The sequence below is a fragment of the Neodiprion virginianus genome, chromosome 1, assembly GCF_021901495.1.
Source record: "Neodiprion virginianus isolate iyNeoVirg1 chromosome 1, iyNeoVirg1.1, whole genome shotgun sequence".
NCBI classification, from domain to species: domain Eukaryota; kingdom Metazoa; phylum Arthropoda; class Insecta; order Hymenoptera; family Diprionidae; genus Neodiprion; species Neodiprion virginianus.
The window spans coordinates 1,097,482-1,121,720 of NC_060877.1; the positions used below are offsets into that span (position 1 = coordinate 1,097,482).

General features: G+C 41.2%; 1 protein-coding gene across 5 annotated transcripts; it reads left to right on the top strand.

Moving 5' to 3' along the window:
- The first annotated feature begins 573 nt into the window (after positions 1–573).
- On the top strand, positions 574–24,164 carry LOC124305353 (uncharacterized). 5 transcript variants are annotated; one of them, XM_046764680.1, is made up of 12 exons: positions 578–1,146; positions 9,360–9,382; positions 9,955–10,037; positions 11,234–11,606; positions 11,687–12,021; positions 12,111–12,328; positions 12,617–12,810; positions 13,473–13,598; positions 14,359–14,415; positions 14,583–14,708; positions 17,598–20,501; positions 23,223–24,164. In XM_046764680.1, exons 1-11 carry the CDS (start codon positions 1,133–1,135, stop codon positions 20,360–20,362), a joined length of 4,314 nt encoding a protein of 1,437 aa, XP_046620636.1. In that variant the 5' UTR covers positions 578–1,132; the 3' UTR covers positions 20,363–20,501; positions 23,223–24,164. The 5 variants fall into 5 exon arrangements, with proteins under 5 accessions (XP_046620671.1, XP_046620636.1, XP_046620645.1 ...); XM_046764689.1 differs by having other exon boundaries at positions 17,598–20,471; XM_046764696.1 differs by lacking the exon at positions 578–1,146 and adding an exon at positions 7,794–8,671.
- The last annotated feature ends 75 nt before the right edge of the window (positions 24,165–24,239 follow it).

Sequence of the window (24,239 nt, forward strand, 5' to 3'; positions counted from 1 at the left end):
AAATCCATTCGTCGTTCTCGGTAGGTAAGTTACATTATTTACACAGCTTCGAAACAATTTTTTATTCTTGCGTACAAAAATACACGTGACATATTTCACGAAACAGTTGCAGGGGTTCGAAAAAACATTCTTGAAACTGATTCTCTTTGGTTGTACTATACGTTGTAGGTAAGGTAAGTGTACCAATTATTGACTTTTTTGATTGTACCCGTTTAATCCCTAGTTCTAAAATTACCAAAAAATAAATTTTCAGTGTCCAACCTTCTAACAGTTGGTTTCATTCATCGATCCGTAGCAAAGATTTATTTATTTTGTAAAATAAGCGGGTCGATAATTGGGTCTACGCGTGTCAATAATCGATACGCATGCCTTAAATTGAACTTATTCGAACAACCAAAGTCGTCGAATTCCTGATTTAACATTTATTCCGGATATTCTTCCGGCTAAAGGCGACGCCGCGTCGCCGGTGAAATTGGCGGATGTATATCCGAAGCGCGAAAATTTTGAATCGCGTGTAAAAGGAAGTGAATTCGACCGGTTTCGTAGCCGTCCCACTCGAATCGCTGTCGTTGTCTTGTACGGTAGGCGAGATGGTCGGTTGCCAGCGAGGCGAGGAGCCGTTAGTGGTTCCGAATATCCCCGAAGCCCCCCTTTTCCCCGTGATTCGGCGCCGCGACTCGGTCCAGCGAAAGCGCGCCGAGATCAGCATCAGCATCAGCATCAGCAGCAGCGGAGGGAACCGGGAACGAGAGCAAATAAGTGCGAGAGGCGAAGAACCAAGAAGGCGCGCGCCGATTCCCGAGGGTCGACGACGCCGTAGGCCAGTTGCGGCAAACGCGTGGTCGGCGTCGCCTCTTCCCCGCAATCCCGAGTGTCCGGCATCCGATCCAGAATTTCGCACTCGCATTTCCCATCTCCCGACTATCGGACTTACTCGATTGCTTCGTCGAACGGAAAGCACGACGCAGGCGGGCTTGACACGCCGCATAAACACGGAGTAACGATTTTTACCGATCGAGTCGCAGATCCATCCACCCGCCCCCCACACACCCCACCACCCCAGGGAAACTACTACGGGTGTATCGTACGAAAAACGTATAAGACAGGAGGAAACGGGAGGTTGGATACAGCCATGAGTTACGCGGGGTGAGTTTCAAACTTTTCCTTACTTTATTTTTTTTTTTTGTTTTTTTTTGCAGTATAAAATTGTTATCCGACTAAGGTGAGCGTACCGGTTATCGACCCTGTCCCAATTACTGACCTTTTTTGGTCGCGTACGTTTGATTCTTGGTTCGAAAATCACCGAGAAATAAATTTATAGTGTCCAACCCTCTAGCAATTGGTTTTAGTAATCGAGATATTCACAATTTGTGCCGTCTGTTTTTATAATTTTGAAATATAAAAGGGTCAATAATTTGGTCTAAACTCGTCGCTGACTGGTACGCTTACCTTATTTCCGATACCGTTTTTCTTTACTTTTCTCCACGGTAAGTAGGCATACGAAAAGCAAGCGCACTTTTCACACGTTGTTGCACATTCGACGAATCCTGGCGCTCTATGCGATACGGCGGCTTGAACGTGGATCCGGAAGTGGTTTCGAGAAACGGAGGGGGGGAGGAAATGATAACAGTCCGGTGTTTTAATTCCGTGAACCGCCGCAACGTGCGCAGGACCGCTGATTATAACTCGATTTGTATTCGCGAGGTGATTCGCGCTTGCGGCATATAACTTTGATACACATGTACCTTATACTCGGACGAATTTTAGTCATCCTCTCGTCTATTTGTGTACCCGATCCAATTTTGGAAAGGCTGCTTGCACTTTGCTGAATATCCGAGCAATTTTTACTATTCTATTATATTCCAACTTTTATTCGTTTCAACGACGTTGTTATTGCCGCTTTCACACAATGCGTTATTACACGCAAGTCGTATTATATCTCCAACCGGTTTTGCTATGTACCTACGGTTATCGCAAGAGATAAGAGCTCGTCTAGTTGTCGTTTCACTCACGCGTAACGGATAGCTTGCATAAGGTGTGCTATATGCAAATTTTGTAATATCGATTGGTATGTAAATCGGTCCAACGTATAGGTACCAAGAAACGAATGATTTTTGAGGATGGCTGAAAGATCAAAGAAAGAAAACTAGACAATTATTATTGCCTAGGATTTTTCAAGACCTCGAACATTCATACGCATGAGAATTCTGGTAATTGAATCGTGTTTTATGTTTTATCGACCAATTTTAACCAGAACTGAATTGGCCGGTGGTACCGGTTGAAAAAAAAAAAAAAAGAAAATAAAATTAAAAAAAATGAGAATAAAGAGAGGAAGAACTCGACGTTATTCAGTAACGCCCACGAGGAAGGAAACTTGGCCGTTGAAGGGTTATAAAATAGTAATACCCAACTCCGTGTGTGCGATCCCTCGTCGGCGATTCGAAAGCGGAAAAACGGCAAGGCGTGGGTGCGGTTTTCGTGTAAAATGCGAATATATCGGTACCAATATACAAACGCGATCGAGAGATAGAGTAACCAACGTGTTTCTTAAAATAAGAGTAAACGTGAGATATCGTATGTTGAGGGAAAACGATGGGAACGGAATATATTCGGATCGCTCGATAATATAATCGCCGGAATGATTTAACGGTGAAAGAAGCTAATGGGTAATTTGCTGGTACAAAATTAACCCGCCCTCGACGATAAAGATAAACGGTGACAATTCGCTGGTGGGATTCTACCTACCGATTTATCGATAAGCGGTCTTCGGTGTCGCATGCGAGCGGTCGAAACGCACAAGGATACACCTTGTAGGACTCGCGTGGGACGGCAAGCCGACCCCTGCACAGAAATACTAGACGTTAAGCTTTGACCCAGTTCCGCGGTAGCCCAGAAAAGCGGTGAAGATTGGTGAGAAAATAAAGAAAACAACGCGGCGAGGAGGAGCGGCGGAAAACGAACGTCGGAAAATGTACGCCGAATTAGAGGGGGGGAATTTTTAGGCTAGCAAGTAAATGAAGAAACTGGCAGGCGTGTCGCCGATCCTCAGGTCCGAGAAATTTCCCTCTGCGCATTTCTCTATCCGTCTGTCTCTCTCTTTGCAGCGCTGCAACTGCAGCGTTTTTGTTGCGTTATAAGCGGGCTAAAAATATTATCCGACTTATATACTCCCGTGTAAACTGGATCGGCGAATGGTTTGTCGAACAATACAATCCGGGATTAGAATTAAACGGCTGGTTCGTTGCCCTCCGTTTCCCGCGGGTTAAGAATCCCCTTCGAATTCTTCTCCTTTCGGCGAAACTTGAATTTTCATTCGTTCGGCACGAGATCTCCCGGGACGCGTCAATGACACCTTAAACTAACTCGCGAACGTCGGCGGCTGCTGCATGCATGTGCCTGCAAGAAATACGGTTTCTTGCCACGTGCTGCCGGCCGGCTGCTCGAATAGAAATTGGTCTATTTTCAATATCCGTCTCACCGCAGGTGGTGACTTTAATAATTAATTGTGCACATTCGTCGGAGGCTCGTCAAAGTGCAGGAAGGACGAAACTTATTGTTTCGTTATTAACCGCTCGGCCGATCGACCGAGGTGTAATGACCTATCGGGGGCAAGGGGGGATAAAGATCGAATTTGTAGAGATAAATGAATACGAACGAGTAAGTTAATTAGTGGATGAAGGGAGGGAAGGAGGGAGAGATGGAAAGCATTTCTATGCTCGAAGGGGGGGTGAAATCTCGCGTTGAGTATAGTATAGAGGCATCGCCTAAAAATAAAATAATCGGAAGCATTTTATACTCGGTGGTAACGCGCAGGTCAGCCGGAGTTAAAATTAACCACGCTTTGCGCGTCTACCTAAATACATTTCTTATAGCTATAGAGGCATCAGCATCTTGGCTGGGATCCCGAAACGAAACCGCGACCGTCTTCTCGTCGCTGTTCAAACACGTATATCTTTCGTGTAAAATTATATATCGATCGCCGTATAATTACACGCCCAGGTATCGAACTGCCCGCTGCGGCTTATCGATCTAAAGAGAATAATCCGAAACTGCTTTCGAAGCGCGGTGATCAAGAGCTGAAACTCTCGTAACGCATCGTTCCTGATCGTACGTGGCGTATAAATTATACCCGCGATTATAAACAGAATATTTCACATGGTAGAAAGAGAAAGAGTTGAAAAGTTGTACATTTATTTCCATACTTTTTTACAATATTCATCTATATTCTGTATCGTCGTTGATATCGTTACGATTGTGTTATTCTAAACTGTAAACAGGCGAACGGTGCCAATTTTCATTGGATCCGAGGATGCTTGCCACGTGTAGAAAAATCCCCGTGTGTATGACGCCCGGTTATCCCGTGGTTTTTTTTTTTTTTTTTGTTTTATCACGGGTTCAAAACACCCGAGTGGAAATTTTATTCCTCACCTGTCCGAATACAGTCTTCTGATTCCATGTTAGTACAGATAAGAGCTGACGACGAAGAACAGGAGAAGAAAGAGCGGCGCGTGACCAGAGACCGTCTGCAAAATGTACACACGTCACGGATCTGCCGGAACAGATCGTGACCGACTTGTGAGATTTAGTTAAAAGTGCTCGAAAGTCGGCGACGCCGATTATAGACGATGACGAGGGAAGCCGAAAGAGGGGAAGGGACTCATAGAAATTGTTGAACGCGTTGCATGCGAATAATTTTTATGTAGGTATATGGGGCATTCCGTGACGTCTCGATCAAGATTCCAACTCGACGTCTCGGATTGGGTTTACGATTTTTTTTACGAAAGTAGGTGACGAAGAACGCAGTTGAAATTATTTTTAAGAATATTTCGATGCAGCTTATCTGAAGACGAATTAAAAACTTGAGAAAAACCCACCCTCCTAAGTCTGAGAAAATTCAGACAAATCTTGTAAAATATAACAACATTTTTGATACCTGTCGGAAGATGGAGATTTTTTAACTACCATAAATGAATAAGGAAAACAAGAAAATAAAATTATTATTATTGGATTGCATTTTTGACATAAGAATGGACGTAACAGCTCGTTGCAATATCTCTGAATAGACATTTTTCGGCCCATATTATAACGAGCTTTATGATCATTCTCATGTAAAAAAATGCAATCCCATAATAATAATGTTTATGTTTTATTTTTCTTATTTATCTTTTGAAGTTACACCATCTCCATCTTGTAACGAGTGTCAAAAATTTCGTTATATTCTATAAGATTTGGCTGAACTTCTTCAAATTTTAGAAGGTGGGTTTTTTTTCAAGTTTTTAAATCATCCTACTTCGGATACGCTGGGTCGAAAAGTTCTGAAAAAATTTGCGGTCTCATTTTTTTTCACCTACTTCCACATAAAAAAAAAAAAAATGATAAAACCAATCTGAGACATGGACTTGGAATCTTGGTCGAGAAATGGAATGACCCATATTCTTGCGCGATGACGAACGACGATAATTGTCGAAATTTCTTTCCGTTTGTTCGAGAGAGAATGAAGAAGAAACGGGTGAAAATTTTTTCGACGCTCTGGCTAAATTTCGCATCGCTTCGTCCCAACGATTTTGAATAAGATTTATAGACCGGTTTAGCGACCAGACATCACGGCTGGTTCCTCCTCTTTCAATCGAACAGGTGCCGAGCTCGTGTCTCGATCCTTTTCATCCCCGATAATTTATTGCTATTAGCGATACTGAAAGATTAAAAATGAAGCTGATCTTGAGCCAAGAGCCGCGTGCTCTGAACGTGCTTCGTATTTATAACGCTTAACTATGGTCAACCAGTACACAGGTACGATGATGGGGTTATGGGTTTTCAAGCGAAAAGTCTTTAATTTGAAATTGCAGAAAGTCAACGACGGATTCATCTTTTTTCGAAATTTTTTCCAAAACGTGCCTTGACAGTTTTGGTTTCTATGAAATTCCAAATTTTCAATTGCAGAAAATGCCAGAAGGCTATCAAAAAAAAAAGAAACAAGTTAATCCAGATGTGTCGCATCAATTTGTCAATGCAGCAATTTTTTTTTTTTAGAAATGGCCAACATCCGTTATAGCCGAACACGCGGCAAAGAAAATTGTCGATAAATATATGAAAGGCATGAAAAATAAAAAAAAAAAAAAACCTATGTTGCAACAGCGAAAATTATATTGCAAGTGCGGTGAAAACTGGCAGAATTGAGAAAAGTTTTTCCGGTATCTCGGTATCAAGGCCCGGCGAAATTTTCGGCAATGGTAAAAGGAAGAGGAAGAAAAGAAAGATAAATAGTCCGTATATAAACCAATTAACGCGGACTACGCCTACAATTCGCGTGGCTCGAGGCCAATGACGAGCTTTTCCCGTCAGTCTTGCACGTCTAGGCGCTCGGTCTAAGATAAGGTAAACTAGAGGCGAGCCAAAGATAAAATTATTATTGAGACTCCCCCACAGGGAGGGAGAACCAGGGAAGAGAGGAGTGACGAGAAATACGCGGCGTACGAGACTTTTCTTCTTCCGCAAGTTTATAATACCTACATTAGGAAGGTTTATTTTTTTAACTATTATTATTATTATTATTATTTTTTTTTAAGGTGTCACTCGAAAAATTTGTGACAAATACTGAAAAAAAGATTGTCGTAAGACCTGAAGGAGGTAGGAAAATATTTCGAGGTCGGTACCAATTATCGTAATACTTTTTATTTATTCTTTATAGCCACCTCTAAATATTTTCCTACCTCTTCCAGGTTTTGCGACAATCTTTTTTTCACTGTTTGTCATAAATTCTTCTAGTGGCACCTTAGACAAAAAAAAAAAAAGTTAAAAAATGAACCACCCCAACGTGTATAGCCGTGAGATATCAGAGGACGGGGAACCGGGATGAAGACCGACGAAAGGCCGATGGCCGCGATGTCGATGTGGGTGTTGAATTAATATAGAATCGACGCAAGGTCACCGCCTGCCGATATAATTGCGCCATTCTCAGGAGCAATGAATAATAATAGGTGTAACCTGTGCGTTTATTTTCGCACCGAACGTCGCGAGGATCAATTTCTTTTTTTTTTTTTTTTTTTTTTTACTCTAGACGTTTCGACGATCCGTCAAAGAGTCGGAAATAATTCGACACGGGAAAAGTGCGAACGATTTGAACCTTTCAGTCACAGTGGGATGCTCGGCGTCCCGCCTCAAAAATTTCCATGTCCTAGCCTCAACACGGTTTACTTACAAATCTTCAAACGATCTTTGTTACTTCGTACAACCCGAAAAACCTCCGAGTAACAAAATTCAGACAAAAATATTTGGTTTTAAAGTTACGCGACTGAAAGGTGTCTAAATCGTGTAATTTAGGTGTAAGAACGTGTAATTGAGTAATTTGGCTCGAGGGCCAAAATTTTTTCCGCGAATCAATTACACACGTGGGTACGAAACGCAATTGAAGACCGCTCTCTGTACTCTTTCCTCGTACTCACTTGCCTGAAAAGTTGACTCATACTCACGATCGGAGAGATCTCTCCATTCGCAACGCGGTGATTCTGAATTTAACTTACTATCCGTGATGTTATATCGCGCGATGTATAACTCACGTACAATGTATACACGTGAAGAATATACAGTCAGCATATATTGCACGTTTATTTGTGTAGTAGAAACGGTGACAGGGGTGGTCTGTGTGTTGTCTGTCTGTCCGTCTGTCTGCGTATCGCAAGGCCTTCGAAAGACGCGGAGCTCACTCGCCTGCACATATCCCTAAAAGGAAAAACATCGCATGTACAGAAACACTCGACCAGCGAAGGTTGAGTCCGAACAAATATGGGTTACCAGTTACTCGCTGGCACTTGTAGCGAACGGTGGTTCGTTAACCGACGTCGAGGCGGAACCTAATATCTTCTTAGTGCCGGCTGTGAGATTAGAGCGCCGAGTCCCCGCGTCGAATAATTATCATAACTCCGAATACGCGCCGTGAGGATCGGTCCGATCCATCGATCATAACTGACCCGACGAGTGAAAGTCATTTGTGAGAATAAACTTCGGGGTTATTTGGATGTAACTGCGAAGTGAGGTAAAAGGTGCAAAGTGGATCGCACAAGTGTCACGTTTTTTGCGAATCGGTTGTAGCTGGGGAAAAATTTTCGGGAAAAAAGTCTGTTTTCTTCGTGATACTCGGAGGTGATCGGTCTTGCAAAATATCGCTCATATCACTCCTGTGGCTGTGGTTTCGATATTAGCCAATCGTGCCGGCACGTGTACTTGTACCGTGTACTTGCTGTAAACTCGAGATGAATTGAAGAAAAAAGGGGGGGGAGATGAAAACAAATTATGCATGACGCGTGTGGATATTGTTGATGTATACAGGCACAGACTTTATGTCACTTTTATAGTCACCTCGAAGACTCGAGGAGAGAAAGAGAAAGATAAAGAGATATATTGTAACGATAAACATTGTCCGCCTGTACGTGTAAGAACCTGGCTGTCGTTGCGGATTGTTTGGAAGACAAATCCTTATCCGTTGAAAAATGTTCGAGAATATGCACGATAAGTTGGGTACAACATTCGAAACAGCGACGTTGACGTAGCTCGACTCGAGGGCATCGGTGCAATTTCAATTAGCATTCCTCGAGTTCTGTGTCTTCGATAAACTGACGCCAATATTTCCAGCCGGTGACATAACGCCGCGGCATTCGGCTCTCTTTATTATCATGTACGTATTTTCCGCGCTGATAAAGGTACGGGAATTTCAACGTTTTGTTCGTTAGAATGTAGGGATGGGATAAAGGAATCCAGAAAAAACACTCCTCGTTGGATTCGCATCGTGTATCGACGAACTTTTACTCGTCTTATCGATATCCTGAGATATTTATGTCCCTTATTTATATTCCTTTAATTAAATTGGTAAACAAATATTCACTTTTTTTTTGGTGTAACATGAAAACTAACTGATTATGTTAGGAACAAGGTTTGGTATTACGGAATTGATTTTAGAATATTTCATATGTGTTACAGCTACTGTTGTACCATTAAAATTGAATGTTTTTTCGTTTCGACTTGCCTTTTTTGATTCAGGGTGTTTTCTTATTTATTGGAAACTGATCAACTGATATTTATAGCAAGTAACAAAACACCCCGAATGAAAAAGGTAAGTCAAAACGCCAAACGTTCGATTTTACTGGTATAATACTGGTATAATATAATACTGGTATAATAGTAGCTGTAACACAAAAACTAGATCTGATCGAATCAAAATAAAAATACTGTTTTATAACGAAGGTAGATTATAGGTATTTAAAAATTAGTAACCATCTTCCTTGTTACAAAATTTTCCCGACCAGCGTTGTAAGTGCTCTTCGGTTTTCCACCCTAGTAATTGTTGTTTTCTTCTCTTCTTACAGGAATCCAGACTCTGCGCCAACAGGTAAGAATAATTCCAAATTATCTTCTCGAAAGCAAGTTCGCCAATCGGGCAGCAATAATTTTGTCAATTCCTTCTAATCCTCTGATTCAAACCTGCGTGAAACAAAGGAGACGAAGGTGAGAGCAGAAGCAGATTGAAAAACCGAACAAAACAGATGCCTTCGATCTTGGAATTTCCGGTCCGATATGCCTAATCCCGGATTTCTCGAAACCGTAATGGCACGTCGAATCGTTAGAAAGTCTTTAGACACCCGAGCCACTAGTTCACGACCATATTTATAGTATCGATGGTTAAAGTGGCGACGACTTCTTACACCCGTCATCGGATTCTCAATGAGCTGTCCGCCAGGTTTAACTTGCACTTGTAACACGCGGCGTGTTCTTACATACGTCAATTTACTACCAAGTACATTATTCCACGCCTCCGCGTAATGCTACACAGAAATTTTCTTCTGCTTTCTGCACTTGTTGTTAGTCAAAATGACACGGAAAACGTTACGCGTGATAGATCGGATGCAATTTCTCTTCTTCTTTCCGTTTTTTTTTTTTCTCATCTGTCTATCTAAATTTCAGGATTCTCTCCTGCCCCACCCCCGCCTCCGCCACCCCCACCAGTTCCTGGACAAGCGCCAGCCTTAAGGATCAACACCGCAGAGGTAAGATCGAAATTCTGGAGCTCCAGTCGCGTCTCTGGCATCACCGAGTTTGCGAGGAGATAAAATCTGGTTGCGGGACCAATCAAAGATCCTTTTGTCGACGGTTAAAGTTTTCGGTGAAACGATATTGAGATTATAGATACTTAGACGAGAAGTCGAGCCGTTCGATTTCTCAACCGTCTTCAATTCTCTTTGAGTCTCTTCAATCAAGTTCGTTAATTAATCTCTTTCGCACGCACGCAGCCTCTTTCCGATGTCAGCAATGGTGAGTTTTTTCCTATCAAACTCGTGTCAGCTGTATAATGCACTTATGTATCTGTAACGCGTTATCGTGTACGTATAAATTGTGGTAAGAAAAAAAAAAATTGGCACACGTTATCACGATTTTTTTTTTTTTTTTTGTACCATTCGGAGTTTCCAATGAGTCACCGAACCGTGTTCCTTGATTATCGCAGACATTGGTCCGGTAGCAAAGCGGCGGTGTATAAACCGTAAGAGTAATAATAGCCGTAAAACGTCGACAGGCCTGCTTTGTGATTGAAAAATATTATAATTTTTATCTGTTATTTTTATTTTCTTTCATTCTGATGTTAGTTTTTTTCATTTTTTCTTTTTTTTTTTCTTTTCTCCATTTCCATTTATTACTGCAAGAAGCGAAGCAAATACGCGAACAAAAGCGGGGTATAAAAAAAGATGAATAATTACACGGTGCGTTTCGTTTATAAACCGGCGGATTCTTTTCGCCTCGGTTTATTGCTGAGGTTATACGTCTTGTATATATATCGCCCAGCCTACGGGAACTGCTTGAAAGTTGAGACGAAACCCGATAGCGAAATCGCGCGTTTTATGTGTCCGCAACTATCGTTATCTCTCACCTTTTACGTCACGTGATTCCATTCAATTTTACACGCGAAAACCGCGCATCAGGAATTTGAATCTCTGATTATATTATATCAACTATAACATGCCCGATTATAGTTAATGAAAAAATTACCGAACTTTTCGTAAAATGACTTTTTCCATCGGTTACCACGCCCTCGGAATTAATTGCTGCAAAACCGCCGTACGTTCGATTCCGACTGTCGTATTATTATTATTAATATTATTATTATTATCCCGTTTTCGTTTGTTGAATTATATTTTAAACAATTGCACGATCATCGAAAAAAGAACAAAACAATAATAACAAATCGCAGGCACCGAGACCGAGGAGACCACAGAACAACAGCAACGACGCGTACGAACCGCCGGCCGCGATTCAAAACGCGATGATGACCAAAGACAAGAAACCTTTCACCTACACACCGGGCATGGGTGGGAAACTCGACCTCTCGCAAATCCGAAGTCCCAGGATGGCGAGACGCGTCGCTAAGAACGCGAACGACGAGGGGATCGAGGGGCCCCCGAAATCAGCCCTCGAACCGAAACCGACGACCCCGTCAGCCGGGCCCAATCTCTACGTTCAGCCCCAGGTCGCCGTTCCCGTATTTCCCGCCAACATCCCGACGCAGCCGTCGACGGTCAACAGGACTCCGGCGAGCACCCACGTAAATCGCGTCCCTTCAAACGGTGAGACGTCGCGTCGTTTTTATTCTCCTTCTTATTCTTGGTTCTTTTCGTTTCTTCATCCTTTCCGAATGTCCTTGCAGCATCGAACAACGGTCGAAACGAGGGCAAGGTGACCCCGATCACTATCGTTCCCAGTGTACCTTCCTCGCCCCAGACCCCGACGTCGCCGCCTCAGGTCACCCTGGCCAAGGCGCCGACTCCTTGGCTCCAGAACAAACCGAAGCAGCAGGAGGATCTGCCGGAGTGGGCGAAGCGAGCCAACGCCAACAAGCCGATCGAGGTGACGATCGAGAGCTCGATCGCTTCTCCGGTAACCCAGCAAAGTCCGCCACCCTCGAACCCTCAGCCTCAGTTCGCCCAGAGACAAGTCCCGGCCTCTCAGCCCCGGCAGCAGGATCGCGTTATTCCGATACGCGTGAGTGTCGACGCGGAATGTCTCCGTATCTCCGTCCGCTCTTTGACCCTCTTTTACTTATGCAATCCGTCCGTATCTGATACTCGCAGATCGAGGACAGACCCTCTGTGTTTTCGGTGAAAAACGAACCCGGGCATCATCAGCTGAAACAACCGCCGAATCAGCAGCAGAGATGGGGACAGCCTCAGGCCCAACAGCAGCAACAGATTCCGCAGCAGGGAGGAACTCGCATTATACCGATCATGGTTGACGACGATAATCAGTCTCAGGGGCGGACGATACCTGTCGAGGTTCACGGACCGAAAGTGTGAGCAAAAACTCGATCATGTTTCTTTTTCCCGTATAGTTTTCCACGCTGACATGCGAATCTAGGGTAATAAATTTCGCAAACCTAAAAACGACACCTAAAATGGGGTGAATTATCAAAATTGAACGAGGTGTATGTGAATATTTATTTAATATGAAAGAAATGACAAAAAGGAAGAAAACAATAAATGGGCGCCATTATGGTTGCTTCTGCAACTGAAAAGGTTAAACGACGATCGACGACAGATTTTTCGACGCGTCTTTAACCGCTTACGCTCTTGGATCTCAGGGTAATTCAGAGAGGTCCACCGGGGGTGGCAAATCAGCAAGAACCCGGCCCCGTGCAGTCGAGATCGTTCCGAGTCCTCCAGAAGATAACCGACACCGATTCCGACACCGACGTTGATGGTAATTCAGAACAAATACGGAAACTCCAACTTACCGAAGACGACAAAGTCCTGATGAACAAATTCAAGGAGCAAGGTAATGTCGCATTTCGTACGTTCTCAGGGATAACGTTTCGTCCTTGCTGTGTTACACAATTTCGTCTAATTATACCATCGATACGTATCCTTGACGGTTATTTATTTCATCGACATTTTCATATATGACTCAAAGAAGCAACGCTCGGATGAAAAATTGGATAATTTCGCCAGTGTGCAAAGCAGTTTTACTTCCGACCACAAAATCCGTCCATATTCAAGATTACCGCGTCTCTGCGGTTTACCTTATATAACATCACCTACTTGTATCCATGTTCGTGCGGTTATACAGGCGATGGAATCTAATACAATCTCGCAATTTAATACCTCATGCCGAATACAATGTCGATATTAATTACGGTCTTACGAAATTATGGTTAAAATTCATTTTGACACTATTCCCACTCACTCTCACTCACCTTCTCTCTCCATCTCTATCTCGATCTAACTTATCTTTTATTTCATTCTTTTTCTCTATCCACACGACGCACGCTGCTGAAAATTTATTAAAATTTTGACAGTGGTATCTAGCAAACGATTATTGGCAGTGTGTTGTAATTTTGTTTGGTGAAGATAAAAAATAAAAAAGAATAAAAAATTCTGAAACTTTAAATCGAAAAATTACTGCAGTAATTCATGAAACGCACGTGTGACTTTTAATAGTGGACGGCGAAACGTATCTACACCAAGAAGAAGACCCTCGATATCGCGGTGCGGCGATTCCGTCTCGCGCATTCCGTTTTCTTCAGACAATGACAGATTCCGGAGAAGTACCGTCCACTTCGAATGGTATATACTACTCATCCTATATATTTCAAATTTTTTATACCTCTTCGCGAATTGTTGTTTGATCTTTATCTCTCATCTTTTCTTTCCTTTGTTTGTTTGTTTTTTTCCCCGCAAATAATTTGGTATTATCCCACAGTTCGTTATCGATTCACGTTTAACGATCGTGTTCTCTTCTCTGCATGTACATACCGTGTGCATTTTCTATCCTAAGAATCGCACGTTAATCTAACATTATTTCATATTTTCCTATCCCTACAATTTTTATCACACGCTTCCTCACTCGCAACAGTATTGGCGCATACGCATTCTATCGCATTTCAATTACTGTTACAGACATTTTTTTTTCTCGGCTTTGGAGTCGAATATTCAATCTAACCCTATAAGTCGTTCCTATAATTATAATTCGCTTAATGATCGTGTACACATTACTAAACCTTGCGAACATAATTGCCGCATTTTCCTGAGCATGCGCAAATTTGACTGACGTTTTTTTATACCAGATTATGAAAAACGTCGATGGTGTGACTTTTCGATTGCTCGATTAACCGAACCCTGGTTCTGTGCCAGAGAAATCTGCTAGCGCCAGACTGTTGGAAATAAAAAAATGTGTGGACGGATTCTGAACGATCTCGCGATCGAGTCGCAGCGTTTAATTAACTGCATTGAGCCTGATCGCATTGTCTTAGGTTAAAAATTCCTCGCCCATTTTGGTTTCGCATTATTTCGCTGCTTTCAATGACCGAGTCGATTCATTTTTCAGCTCCACGTCCATCGAGCGCGATCAACAAAAAGCAGAACAGAAATTCAAAATCTTTCGGTAAGTTATGTGACGTTACCTTTTCTTCTACAAAAGCTAATTTATCTAAAATAATGTTTGATAGCGAAAGTATATTAAGTTTTTTAATTATTATTACAAGCATTACCGACACACATGAGTGTGTTTTTTTTTTCCATTGTACCAAAAAATAATTATTCGTTGTACAGAAGAAGCTCAGGCTAACCTGCCGCCAAGCGAGCAGCAGGTCCAGGAGCCAAAGAAATACATGGGGAGCGCGATACCGTCGAGATCCTTCAGAATGTTACAGGCGATGACGTCACCTGAGAATATTGGTGAGTGATAGTTTGAGATTTGTTTTTTTATCAATCCTCATATATATAATAACAATGATGATAATAATAATAATAATAATAATAATAATAATAATAATAATAATAATAATAATACAATCGTGCGTAAAACTTGCCATTATACATTGATATATATATATATTTATACAACATACGTGCCTATACAGCTATTAAAGAAAAAAAAAAAAAGGAAAATGATAAAAAGAAAAAAACAACAAGCAAACATAAAAAAAAAAAAAAAAAAACAAGCTTCTCCGCATATCTCATGAATAATTTATTAATCTTTAATGTTTATGTATATCATTCCATGACATATTTGCTAATATGAACTTATCACTTTTTTTTTCTTTTTAACGAAATAATACGTTTTATACCTACACATATAATTTTTTAATTTTATTTTTTTTTTAGTCTAGTTCACATTTATCGATCGTTGTGCGCATTTTTAATATGCCGTTGGAACATTGTTTTTCTTTCACCTCTTAGATCCTGTGTTCACAGGAATTAAATAGAAAGAAACATCCAGAAAATGAAAGCGAAATGCAAAGATATCTATTACGAAATGAATATGATCAACAATCAAACAGACAAATTCCCCTGCGCCTGTATTAAATTAGATATATGCCTATTTTTCATAAATTATAACTGATGACGTGAGAGATCGAGCAACAGCTGCTCGCGTATATAATACTACACGCTGCTACTGAACTGACATAACTTCTAATTATACATTCTATGTATAATCATCGTACGTAGTATGAAATTAACGACAAGTACCTATATACATGTAATAATCGTTCCGCGATACTCAAGTATCAAAATTATTGTTATCATTTTTTCTCTATTATTACAATCTAAAATGAATTAAAGTATACATCGTTATACAAAATCGCGAATTGTTGAAAAATTTTTGTTTTCGCACTGTTGAATAATATATTTGCAGAGCATTTTCGCACCCGACTTGAGATAAAGGTAATTCGATTTTTTTTATTTTAATAAACGCAGGCACGCACACATAACATAAACTCACGTACGTGATGTTACAAGAAAATTATGCCGGCGTTATTGCGTTATAAATATATTCTTTTTTTATTTTCTTCTTCATCGTCCGTCTCTTTAATTAATCGAACTCAATATCATATTCACGTAGGTTGCAAAAACAACATTCCAAACACGAGTCGTTACATTATGCGATTTCTCAACGCGATATGCATTTGAAGACAATTTTTACTCCAACAAAGTCCTCTACCTACGCTGTGAGGAGAAAATTTATTCTCTCCCGGTTTAATGTGAATAAATAAAAGTGCGGGGCGATGGCGATGGTAAATGGTTCACATACGATTGGGGTTAATTGCAATACGGACATATATTTTTTTCTATTCTCCTTCTTCTTTTTCTTCTCCATTTTTTTGCTTCTTTCTCTATACCTTATACCATATATATATCTAATATATCTATATATTTCTCACACGATACTTCCCTCATTGCTGGTTCATAAAAATTATATCATTATGCAATAGTAAATTTATCACCGTCGAGCTTTTGGATTTTGATGCAACGTCCTCTTTCGCACGTGAAATATAATATTCATATCTGTCATATACACATACCTATACATCATATGCATACATACATTACACGATACTTGTTAGTACGTAAAACTTATACTCGTTGAACGTGATTACGTAATCATTGCGGCATCTTACAAAACTGACTTGAGAATTCTTGATATTATAAGAATGTTGCATGTCGTTCGTTTATACCATATATATATATTATATATATTTCTTTTCTTTTCTGACCATACATACTTATATACTTTTTTGCAGTTTAAAATAATAATCATATAATGATAATAATAATAATAAAAAAATAATAATAATAATAATAATAATAATAATTTTGCAAGCGTCTCGCATGACTACGTATATATATTTATATATATTATATACATATACACATTGCTGGTTGACTGGAAAATTTATGTCGTTGGGATGTGGAAAAATATAAGAATTTCGTAATCACTGGAAATTTCAAAATTTGCAAAGAATTGGGTATCATTATGTGTATCGATAAAATTTAATCTATACGGTTATATATAGCGTACTGCAGTTGGCGTGTGTATGAGTATGTATGATATATTTTTAAAAAAATAATTTTTAAATCGAACAATCGTAACAATACCTATGCAACTCGAACTTATCATATCAATTTTTTTGTTCCCCTTCCATCACTGCATCGATCTAGTCTTAATATACCGTATTATACATCGTACACCTACTATAAACCTAGAACTAATTATCGTGCCGCGTATTGTATACAATATATAGTTTCCTTTGAACACAGGATTGAACATAATTTCTTGTACAATAATGTTGGATTCTTTTTTGTTTTTCAACTGTGAAAAATTTAATCAGCATAAAATATATACCGTTTACATAATATATTACTTTAGCGTTAAAGTGTCGCGAGAATCGTTGATTAAATTCATATTACTGTAGCGTGTAATAAGGCTGGTGATTGCTCGTTAAAAGGACACATATACATACATATATGTATAATGTCGGTACTAACGAATGCTGATAAGTGTACACTGTGTATATACTATATTATATACACGCAGTAGCACTGTCAGAAGTCAGAGGCAAGAATAGAAAAGGGAAGAAAACAAAAAACAAAAATAAAAAAAAAAGTTACAAAAAAAAAAAAAGCAGAAGCGAACGAAAAAAACGAAAAAGTCGCAGAGAGCATTAAAAAAAGCAAAGAAAAAAAATCAAAAAACCAAAAAAAAAAAAAAAAAAAAAAACAAACATCCACCAATAACGAAATGGAGTTGATTTTTGTCTGTATGCAATATGCTGTTTGTTGTAGCTCCGCAAGAAAATCGCCAACAAGATTTCACCTCTCGAACAGAGAATAGCGTAACGGGCAATCAGCAATCCGGTTTATTTTTCCCAAACTGTCCCTCGCCCTACTGGAACCCCGAGGGTGGCTGGTGGGGATACTACCCCGTCCAGTACGCGACGCCCCCGCCGCCACCCTCGCCGCAAAACGCCACAACCAACAATCCCATGCAACCCATTAACGTAGCATACAATCCGTACGCTTATTGCGGTTACGGGGCGGACGGGAACTCTTACGCCTACTTTCACCCGGCGATCTACGATCAAAACTACGCCCAGGCTTACGCGCAGAGTTACGCTAATCAAGGTCACGCCGAAGGTCAGGCGGACGCAGAAACGAGCCAAGTCCAAGTCCAAGCTCAGGCTCATTGTCAGCCTCCAGTTGATCGTCGAGCTTACGCTGTTCACGGCTACATGCCGATGCCCCAGGTTTACTCGGCGGGCAGCGCGAACTGCCGTCCGCAGACTTACAACGCAGATTTGAGCTACTGCGACGGAGTCGAGGAAACGGCCGAGGATCGGTCGGAAGCGAAGTTGACGAAGGGAGGGAAAGCCGAGAGGAAGGAACTCGAGTACCTGACGGTACCGAAGTGGACCTGCGCCAAGAGCAGAGCTACGAACCACCGCGAGAGTACGTCTTTGAAACCCGTCGGACGTCGAGGGGCCGACAAGGACGCTTCGGGGTGTGCTCGTGAAACGGGCAACGAGGACTCCGAGAGCGATTCCAGCGATTCCGAGAACTCGGAGGACTCCGAGGACTCCGGTTCGACGACCTCGTCGACCAGCTCCGACAGCGGGTCCGAGTCCGAGTACCTGGCCTACACCAACGAGCCGATGACGAAGGAAACGGTCAAGTCACCGTCGCAGGAAAAAGACTGCCTCCAATCGCTGTCGGCGACGACGATATCCGAGGACGGTTTCGAACACTCGTCGTCGAGACTCTCGTCGGACAAGCTCAGCTGCAGCGACTGCGACTCGGACGCCGACGACGAGTACCAGATAGAGTCGCTCAACAACGACTGCATACTCCCTCATCAGCTCAGCGTTATATACGAGGATTTCGAACAGACCGAGACCGAGAGCGAGTCGAGAAAGCTCGAGAGCGTCGAGGAGGCGGCGAACGACGAGCCTCCCGACGACACCGACAGCACAACGATCAGCGTCAGTCTTCCTCTGAGGTTCAAGTTCTCGGTGTCGGAGAACAACGAGGACGTGACGACCGTCGTCGTCGGCGACGGGGTGACGGTAAAGTCCGGGAGGACGGGGGATTCACAGGAGTGGATATCGAGGTCGCGGAGCGAGCCCGACGAGAGCAACGACGTTCACGTTAATTTGACGATAAAGAAGAGCGACACCACCTCGGTCGACTTCACCCTCAAGAAGCAGAAGGAGTCGCAGAACGAATCCTTCGACACCGAGTTCACTCTCGTCGACGAACAGACGAGGATCGATCTTCGGGAAACGAGCGACGAGTCCGTCACCGCCGTCGAGAAGGATGGGAAGGCGAACGTCGAGGGCGAGGCTGATTGCAAGAGGGTCGACTGCAACGACAACGTCGAGACCGAGCTCACGATACGCAGGAAGAAAACCGACGTCACGAGGCACGTGTGGAAGAAGGACCTCGACCTCGAGGCGGTCAAGGACCTCGAGACCGTCGTTCAGAGCGAGGAACCAAGGGAGGACACCGAGAGGGAATACACGGTCAGGAATCTGACGAGCAACTCGGCCGGGTGCGGATTCGACGCCGAGTTCGAGGAGACGACGTCGACGGCGGCGATCGAGGAGGACAACGTTCACAAGGAGACCATAGAACAGAAGAGCCTCAGGATCAAGGAGCGCGATTCCGTGCGGACCGAGTTCGCCGTGAAGAAGGTGCGCGCCGTGCGGGATTTGGTCGAGGAGGCGGATTCGGAGAAGATTGAACAGCAGGACGGGAACTCCCGCAGCGCGATGGCGAAACAGCGGCTGCTCACGGTGCAGAATTCGCGGGAGGAAACGGACGACGAGGACAGCGGCGTGACCTCCGACATGAGCAGGCTCATTTCCGAGGGCGACACCGACTCCGAGTGCGCCTCGATCAGGAGGATGAACAAGTACCAGAGGACCCAGACCCACTCGAGGCTCTTCAAGCTTCTCAACGACGACGCGATACTCGCCGAGGAGGACTCCTCGGAGGAGTGTTACTCGCCGGCGAGGCGAGAACACCTCAGTCTTCCCTTGAAGACGAACGTGTTCAACTACGACGAGAACTACTACTCGAACTACTCGAGCGGGATAACTTCTCCCGACTATTCGCCGCTGTGCGAACACTCGTGGAGGAGGATACACGAGGGGAGGTCCTTGGAATCGGAGAACAGCAGCTCGGTGACGACGCCGAACGAGTGCGTCGACGTGATCGGCGAGGCTCTCGGCTACGGAATGTTTCCGGTCGTCGACAAGCCCCCGCCGACCGACGACCCCTACTTCCAGACGTGGAAGAAGGTCGTCTCTCCGGTCGAGTTCGACTACGATATTCTGCCCTCGATCGCGTTCAAGAAGCTGAAGAAACTCGACAACGGGTTCGCCATCTCGCAGAGCAAGACTCACAGGATAAACGTTCTCTGTCCGAGGATCAAGAGCTCGAAAAATGTCCCGCAGGCGCTGCAGATCCAGTCGCCCCGGAACCTCGTCACCGCCGCTTCGTCCATTCCTTTCCTCTCCACGACATCCTCGTTGAAAAACGGCCACTGCTGATGGCCCGGCCGCAGGCCGAGTGAAGTTAGGCCAATTCATCCGCAACCACTGAGGAGCGTTCCAAGTTTTGTCTAGTTTCGCAGGGCTGGGCTTAAATCGTGCCCAGAAGGTACAGGCCACGTGTTTTTTTTATCTATCGGTACATATTATTTTTTATATTTATTTTTTAATCTAATATTATGTACACACCTCAGCATATATTATTATATACCTATTATTTGAAGGAAAAATTTATAAGAATTATCACGCTGCACCTCTTGTTGCCGTTATACGTGTATCTATCCATATGATTATTTTTCATATTCTTATATATATATATATGTGTGTGTATATTAGAGCGGTTCGTTTGAAATAAATTTTTTTCTAAGGTGCTACTCGAACAATTTGTGATACATATTGAAAAAAAGATTGTCGTAAGTCCTGGAGGAGGCAGGAAGATATTTAATGGTCGCTACTAATTATTGGAATATTTTTTATTTATTCTCATGTCTACGCCTCACAAACTTGTATGTATATATTGGTACATTTTTTTCGTATCGCGGTCCAATTAATCGTTCATCAATCAACGACAAACTGCGCGTAACGATTCCGCGGTTGGCTGCTCTCGTCTTTTATCCGAAAGATTAATCCTCTCGGAGAAATTTGGATAACAGTTTTTGTTACCGAAAGAGGAGCATCGCATCACCTTAATGACCCGATTTCGTTTTCAGTATTAATTTTTATGAACAATGATTAATTGGACCACGATACGAAAAAAATGAACTAATAGTAAGTCCGTAAGGTCTAGATATAAAAATAAATAAAAAATATTACAATAATCGGTAGCGACCCCGAAATATTTTCCTACCTCCTCCAGGCTTTACGATAATTTTTTTTCAGTTTTGTCACAAATTGTTCGATTAACGCCTGGAGAAAATTTTTTTTTTTTAAACGAGCCACCCTAATGTGTATATATATATATACACACACACACACACACCTTTATCCCCCTTTTAATACATAGTATAGACATGCAAACCCAACGATGTGCAATTGAGAGTCCGTCGTTCAAATCTTCAAAACATACAAACTGATCGCGGCTTATTAATTAACAGATTATTGTTCAGATCAGTGGTGAAGCAATGTACGTACCTTCGTACCTATTGCCTGATCATACAATCATTATCGGTAGCAATATGCAATGGCCACCCAAGATTCGTAAAAAAATGAAGAAATTGTGATCATGATGAATAATCGTCCTTAATATGCACACTTATTCACGCTGTTGTCTAACGTTCTAATTGTCTATACGAAAATATACCGAAAACAGACAAAACGTCACCGCTTTATATTATATTCTTTTCACTATCATCATTATCATCACTCATGCACAGTATTGTTTTCGCTGATATTGTGTTTCACCGGTCTGATGCAGAGACGAGCGAGTTAATAATAAATAAACGCTTGTAGCGCAGACACGCACACATGTAACATATTACATCATCGTGAAGTAATTTTATTTTTCTTTTTTACAAAAATATAACATCACACTGTTAAATCATTTACTAACATCAAACGAACTATACGATTTACGAACGCAGTACGCTGTTATAATTTTATGCGCCTATGTACACTGTAATACAATATACACGTATACGTATACCGTATAATAACTCGATGCTGGATCGATGTAGTAGCTTAAATAATAGTTGGGTGGGCATGTTTATATTATACGTCGTTTTTCTTTGACGTCTCCGTTTTCGCTTGTGATAATAATGATAATTGACAAATAGCAAGACACGCTTTGTTATTTTTTCACAAACGATTTTATTCTCTCATCATTTATCTCACTCGGGCATCGTCAGTGTGTAAAATTTGTTTTTTTTTTTTACTTTTCAACATGTTTAACCGCCCGCTTTTGCTTTAATCGTCAATAATCATGGATAAATGTGCTAATGATTAATCGTTGTCTCGTACCTACCTATAACCGTGAAAAGCTCGTTAGTAATTTTCTTGTTTTTTGTAACAGTATTGGATATACTGTACGATATACGTGAATTGTGTATGTATATTTATTGTCAGAGACTGACATATAAGGGTCACCGTATGGTATTTATAACTGTTCCGTGTTACATATCTTCGGACTGAAATTACTTCTCGATGCTTTTCGAGTTTAGCGAATATTCCTACGTCGGTTGTGTTGTTTTCTTTTTTTCTCTCTCTCTCTCTCTCTCTCTCTTTTCATTTTTTTCTCATCCCGAAAATGCTTTGCAATAATCCTTTTCGACGACACACTCCGTCTCGACCGATGTCTAATTTTGATTCCCGTTATACCTACATATGCGTACAGACAATATACCCTGATTCTCACGTTTACGATACCGATCGTTTTATCAAACCAAGTCCGGTCTGCCGGAATTTTATTATAAACTTTACTTTCTCTAAAAACCGCTTCGCAATAATTGAACGCTCGTTTTTGTTGTTATTGCTGTGTAGTTGTAGTTGTAGTTGTAGTTGTAGTTGTAGTTGTTGTTATTGTAGTTTTATTCATTATTATTATTATTATTATTATTAACGCATTCAATCACAGATAATTAGCATACGGTCGATATGATTCTCAGATGAAAAATATTGTTCTTAAAAAATTGTCTAATCTAAAATCCAATTTAATTGAACAACTTGTACTACAACCTTTATTATAAATCCGAAAGTATATTTTGGCCTGATTGATGGGCGGATTAATCGATCCGATTGACTGGCTTAGAAATTAAACAAAATCTTAGGAAATTTTTAAAGTTTCTTTTTCGTTTTCGTTTTGTACCTATAACGATGACACGTGATGTACGGCCCTAATAATTCGTTTCCTTTCTTTTATTTTCAGGTCCAGACCAAACTGATTACTAAACTGGCGCGGAGATAATTACTTATCGTAAATGTGGCATTGCTAGTGTGTTTTTATTTAATTGTTAAATTTAAACAAAAGGAAAACCCAAGAAAGTAAGAAAGGCAAGGAAAAATAACAATTTTTTTCTTACATCTCTTTGCTTCTTCTTCTTCTTCTTCTTCTTCTTCTTCTTCTTCTTATTTTCATTTTTTAAGGAAATAAATAATAATAATCCGCGATATTTATAATAAAGAATAATAATATTAATCATCATCACAATTTAACCTCTGCCTCGAAATTTCGCAGTGTGTATATATAATACATAATTATACTATATCGTTTCGCGAAATTCTTATATTTTGTAATTTTTAATATTCTCAATCAACAAGTGCATACATCATAAATCATACGGTGGTAAATGTATTTAAAAACGGTCAGAGATGAAGGAGAAGAATTTTCGAAAGTAACCAGAAAAAAAAGAGAAATCATCAGAAAAACACCGCGCGCAAAGGTCGTGAGAAAACAGTTGCACGAATGATCGTATAATTTCTATAATGTGAAACATCGAATCGACAGCCTATTGATACATTATATACACATATAATTTGACGATTATGCTTCGCTTAGTGAATATGCGTTGTCGATCGTTTGGTGTGTTTTATAATGAGCGGTTTATTCTTCTTCTCGACATGTGCGCAAGAAATTATAATCGATGACAATTACATGTCAGGTACAACGATCCTGGTAAATGTACTTTACTGCCACCGGGTTACGCGATCGAATCATAAAACAACAATAATATGCAATTCACCATACAGGAATCGTGAATACAATGGAATTATAGAAACCGAAACATCGCACTTTTATTACAATTTAATATATCGCGTAACAATAACAGTAATAGTGTTCTTACTTCGTCTTTTGACTTTACGAGAATGTCATTTGAAAAAACAAAAAAACAAAAAAACACCTGTATTACTTGTACATGTATTAAGTTGTGTAAAATAAATTATT

Excerpts from the sequence above, each read along its gene's own strand:
- LOC124305353 (XM_046764680.1), top strand. Across the intron at positions 11,607-11,686 it reads AAATCGCGTCCCTTCAAACG|CATCGAACAACGGTCGAAAC; the intron begins GTGAGACGTCGC and ends ATGTCCTTGCAG. Across the intron at positions 12,022-12,110 it reads ATCGCGTTATTCCGATACGC|ATCGAGGACAGACCCTCTGT; the intron begins GTGAGTGTCGAC and ends TGATACTCGCAG.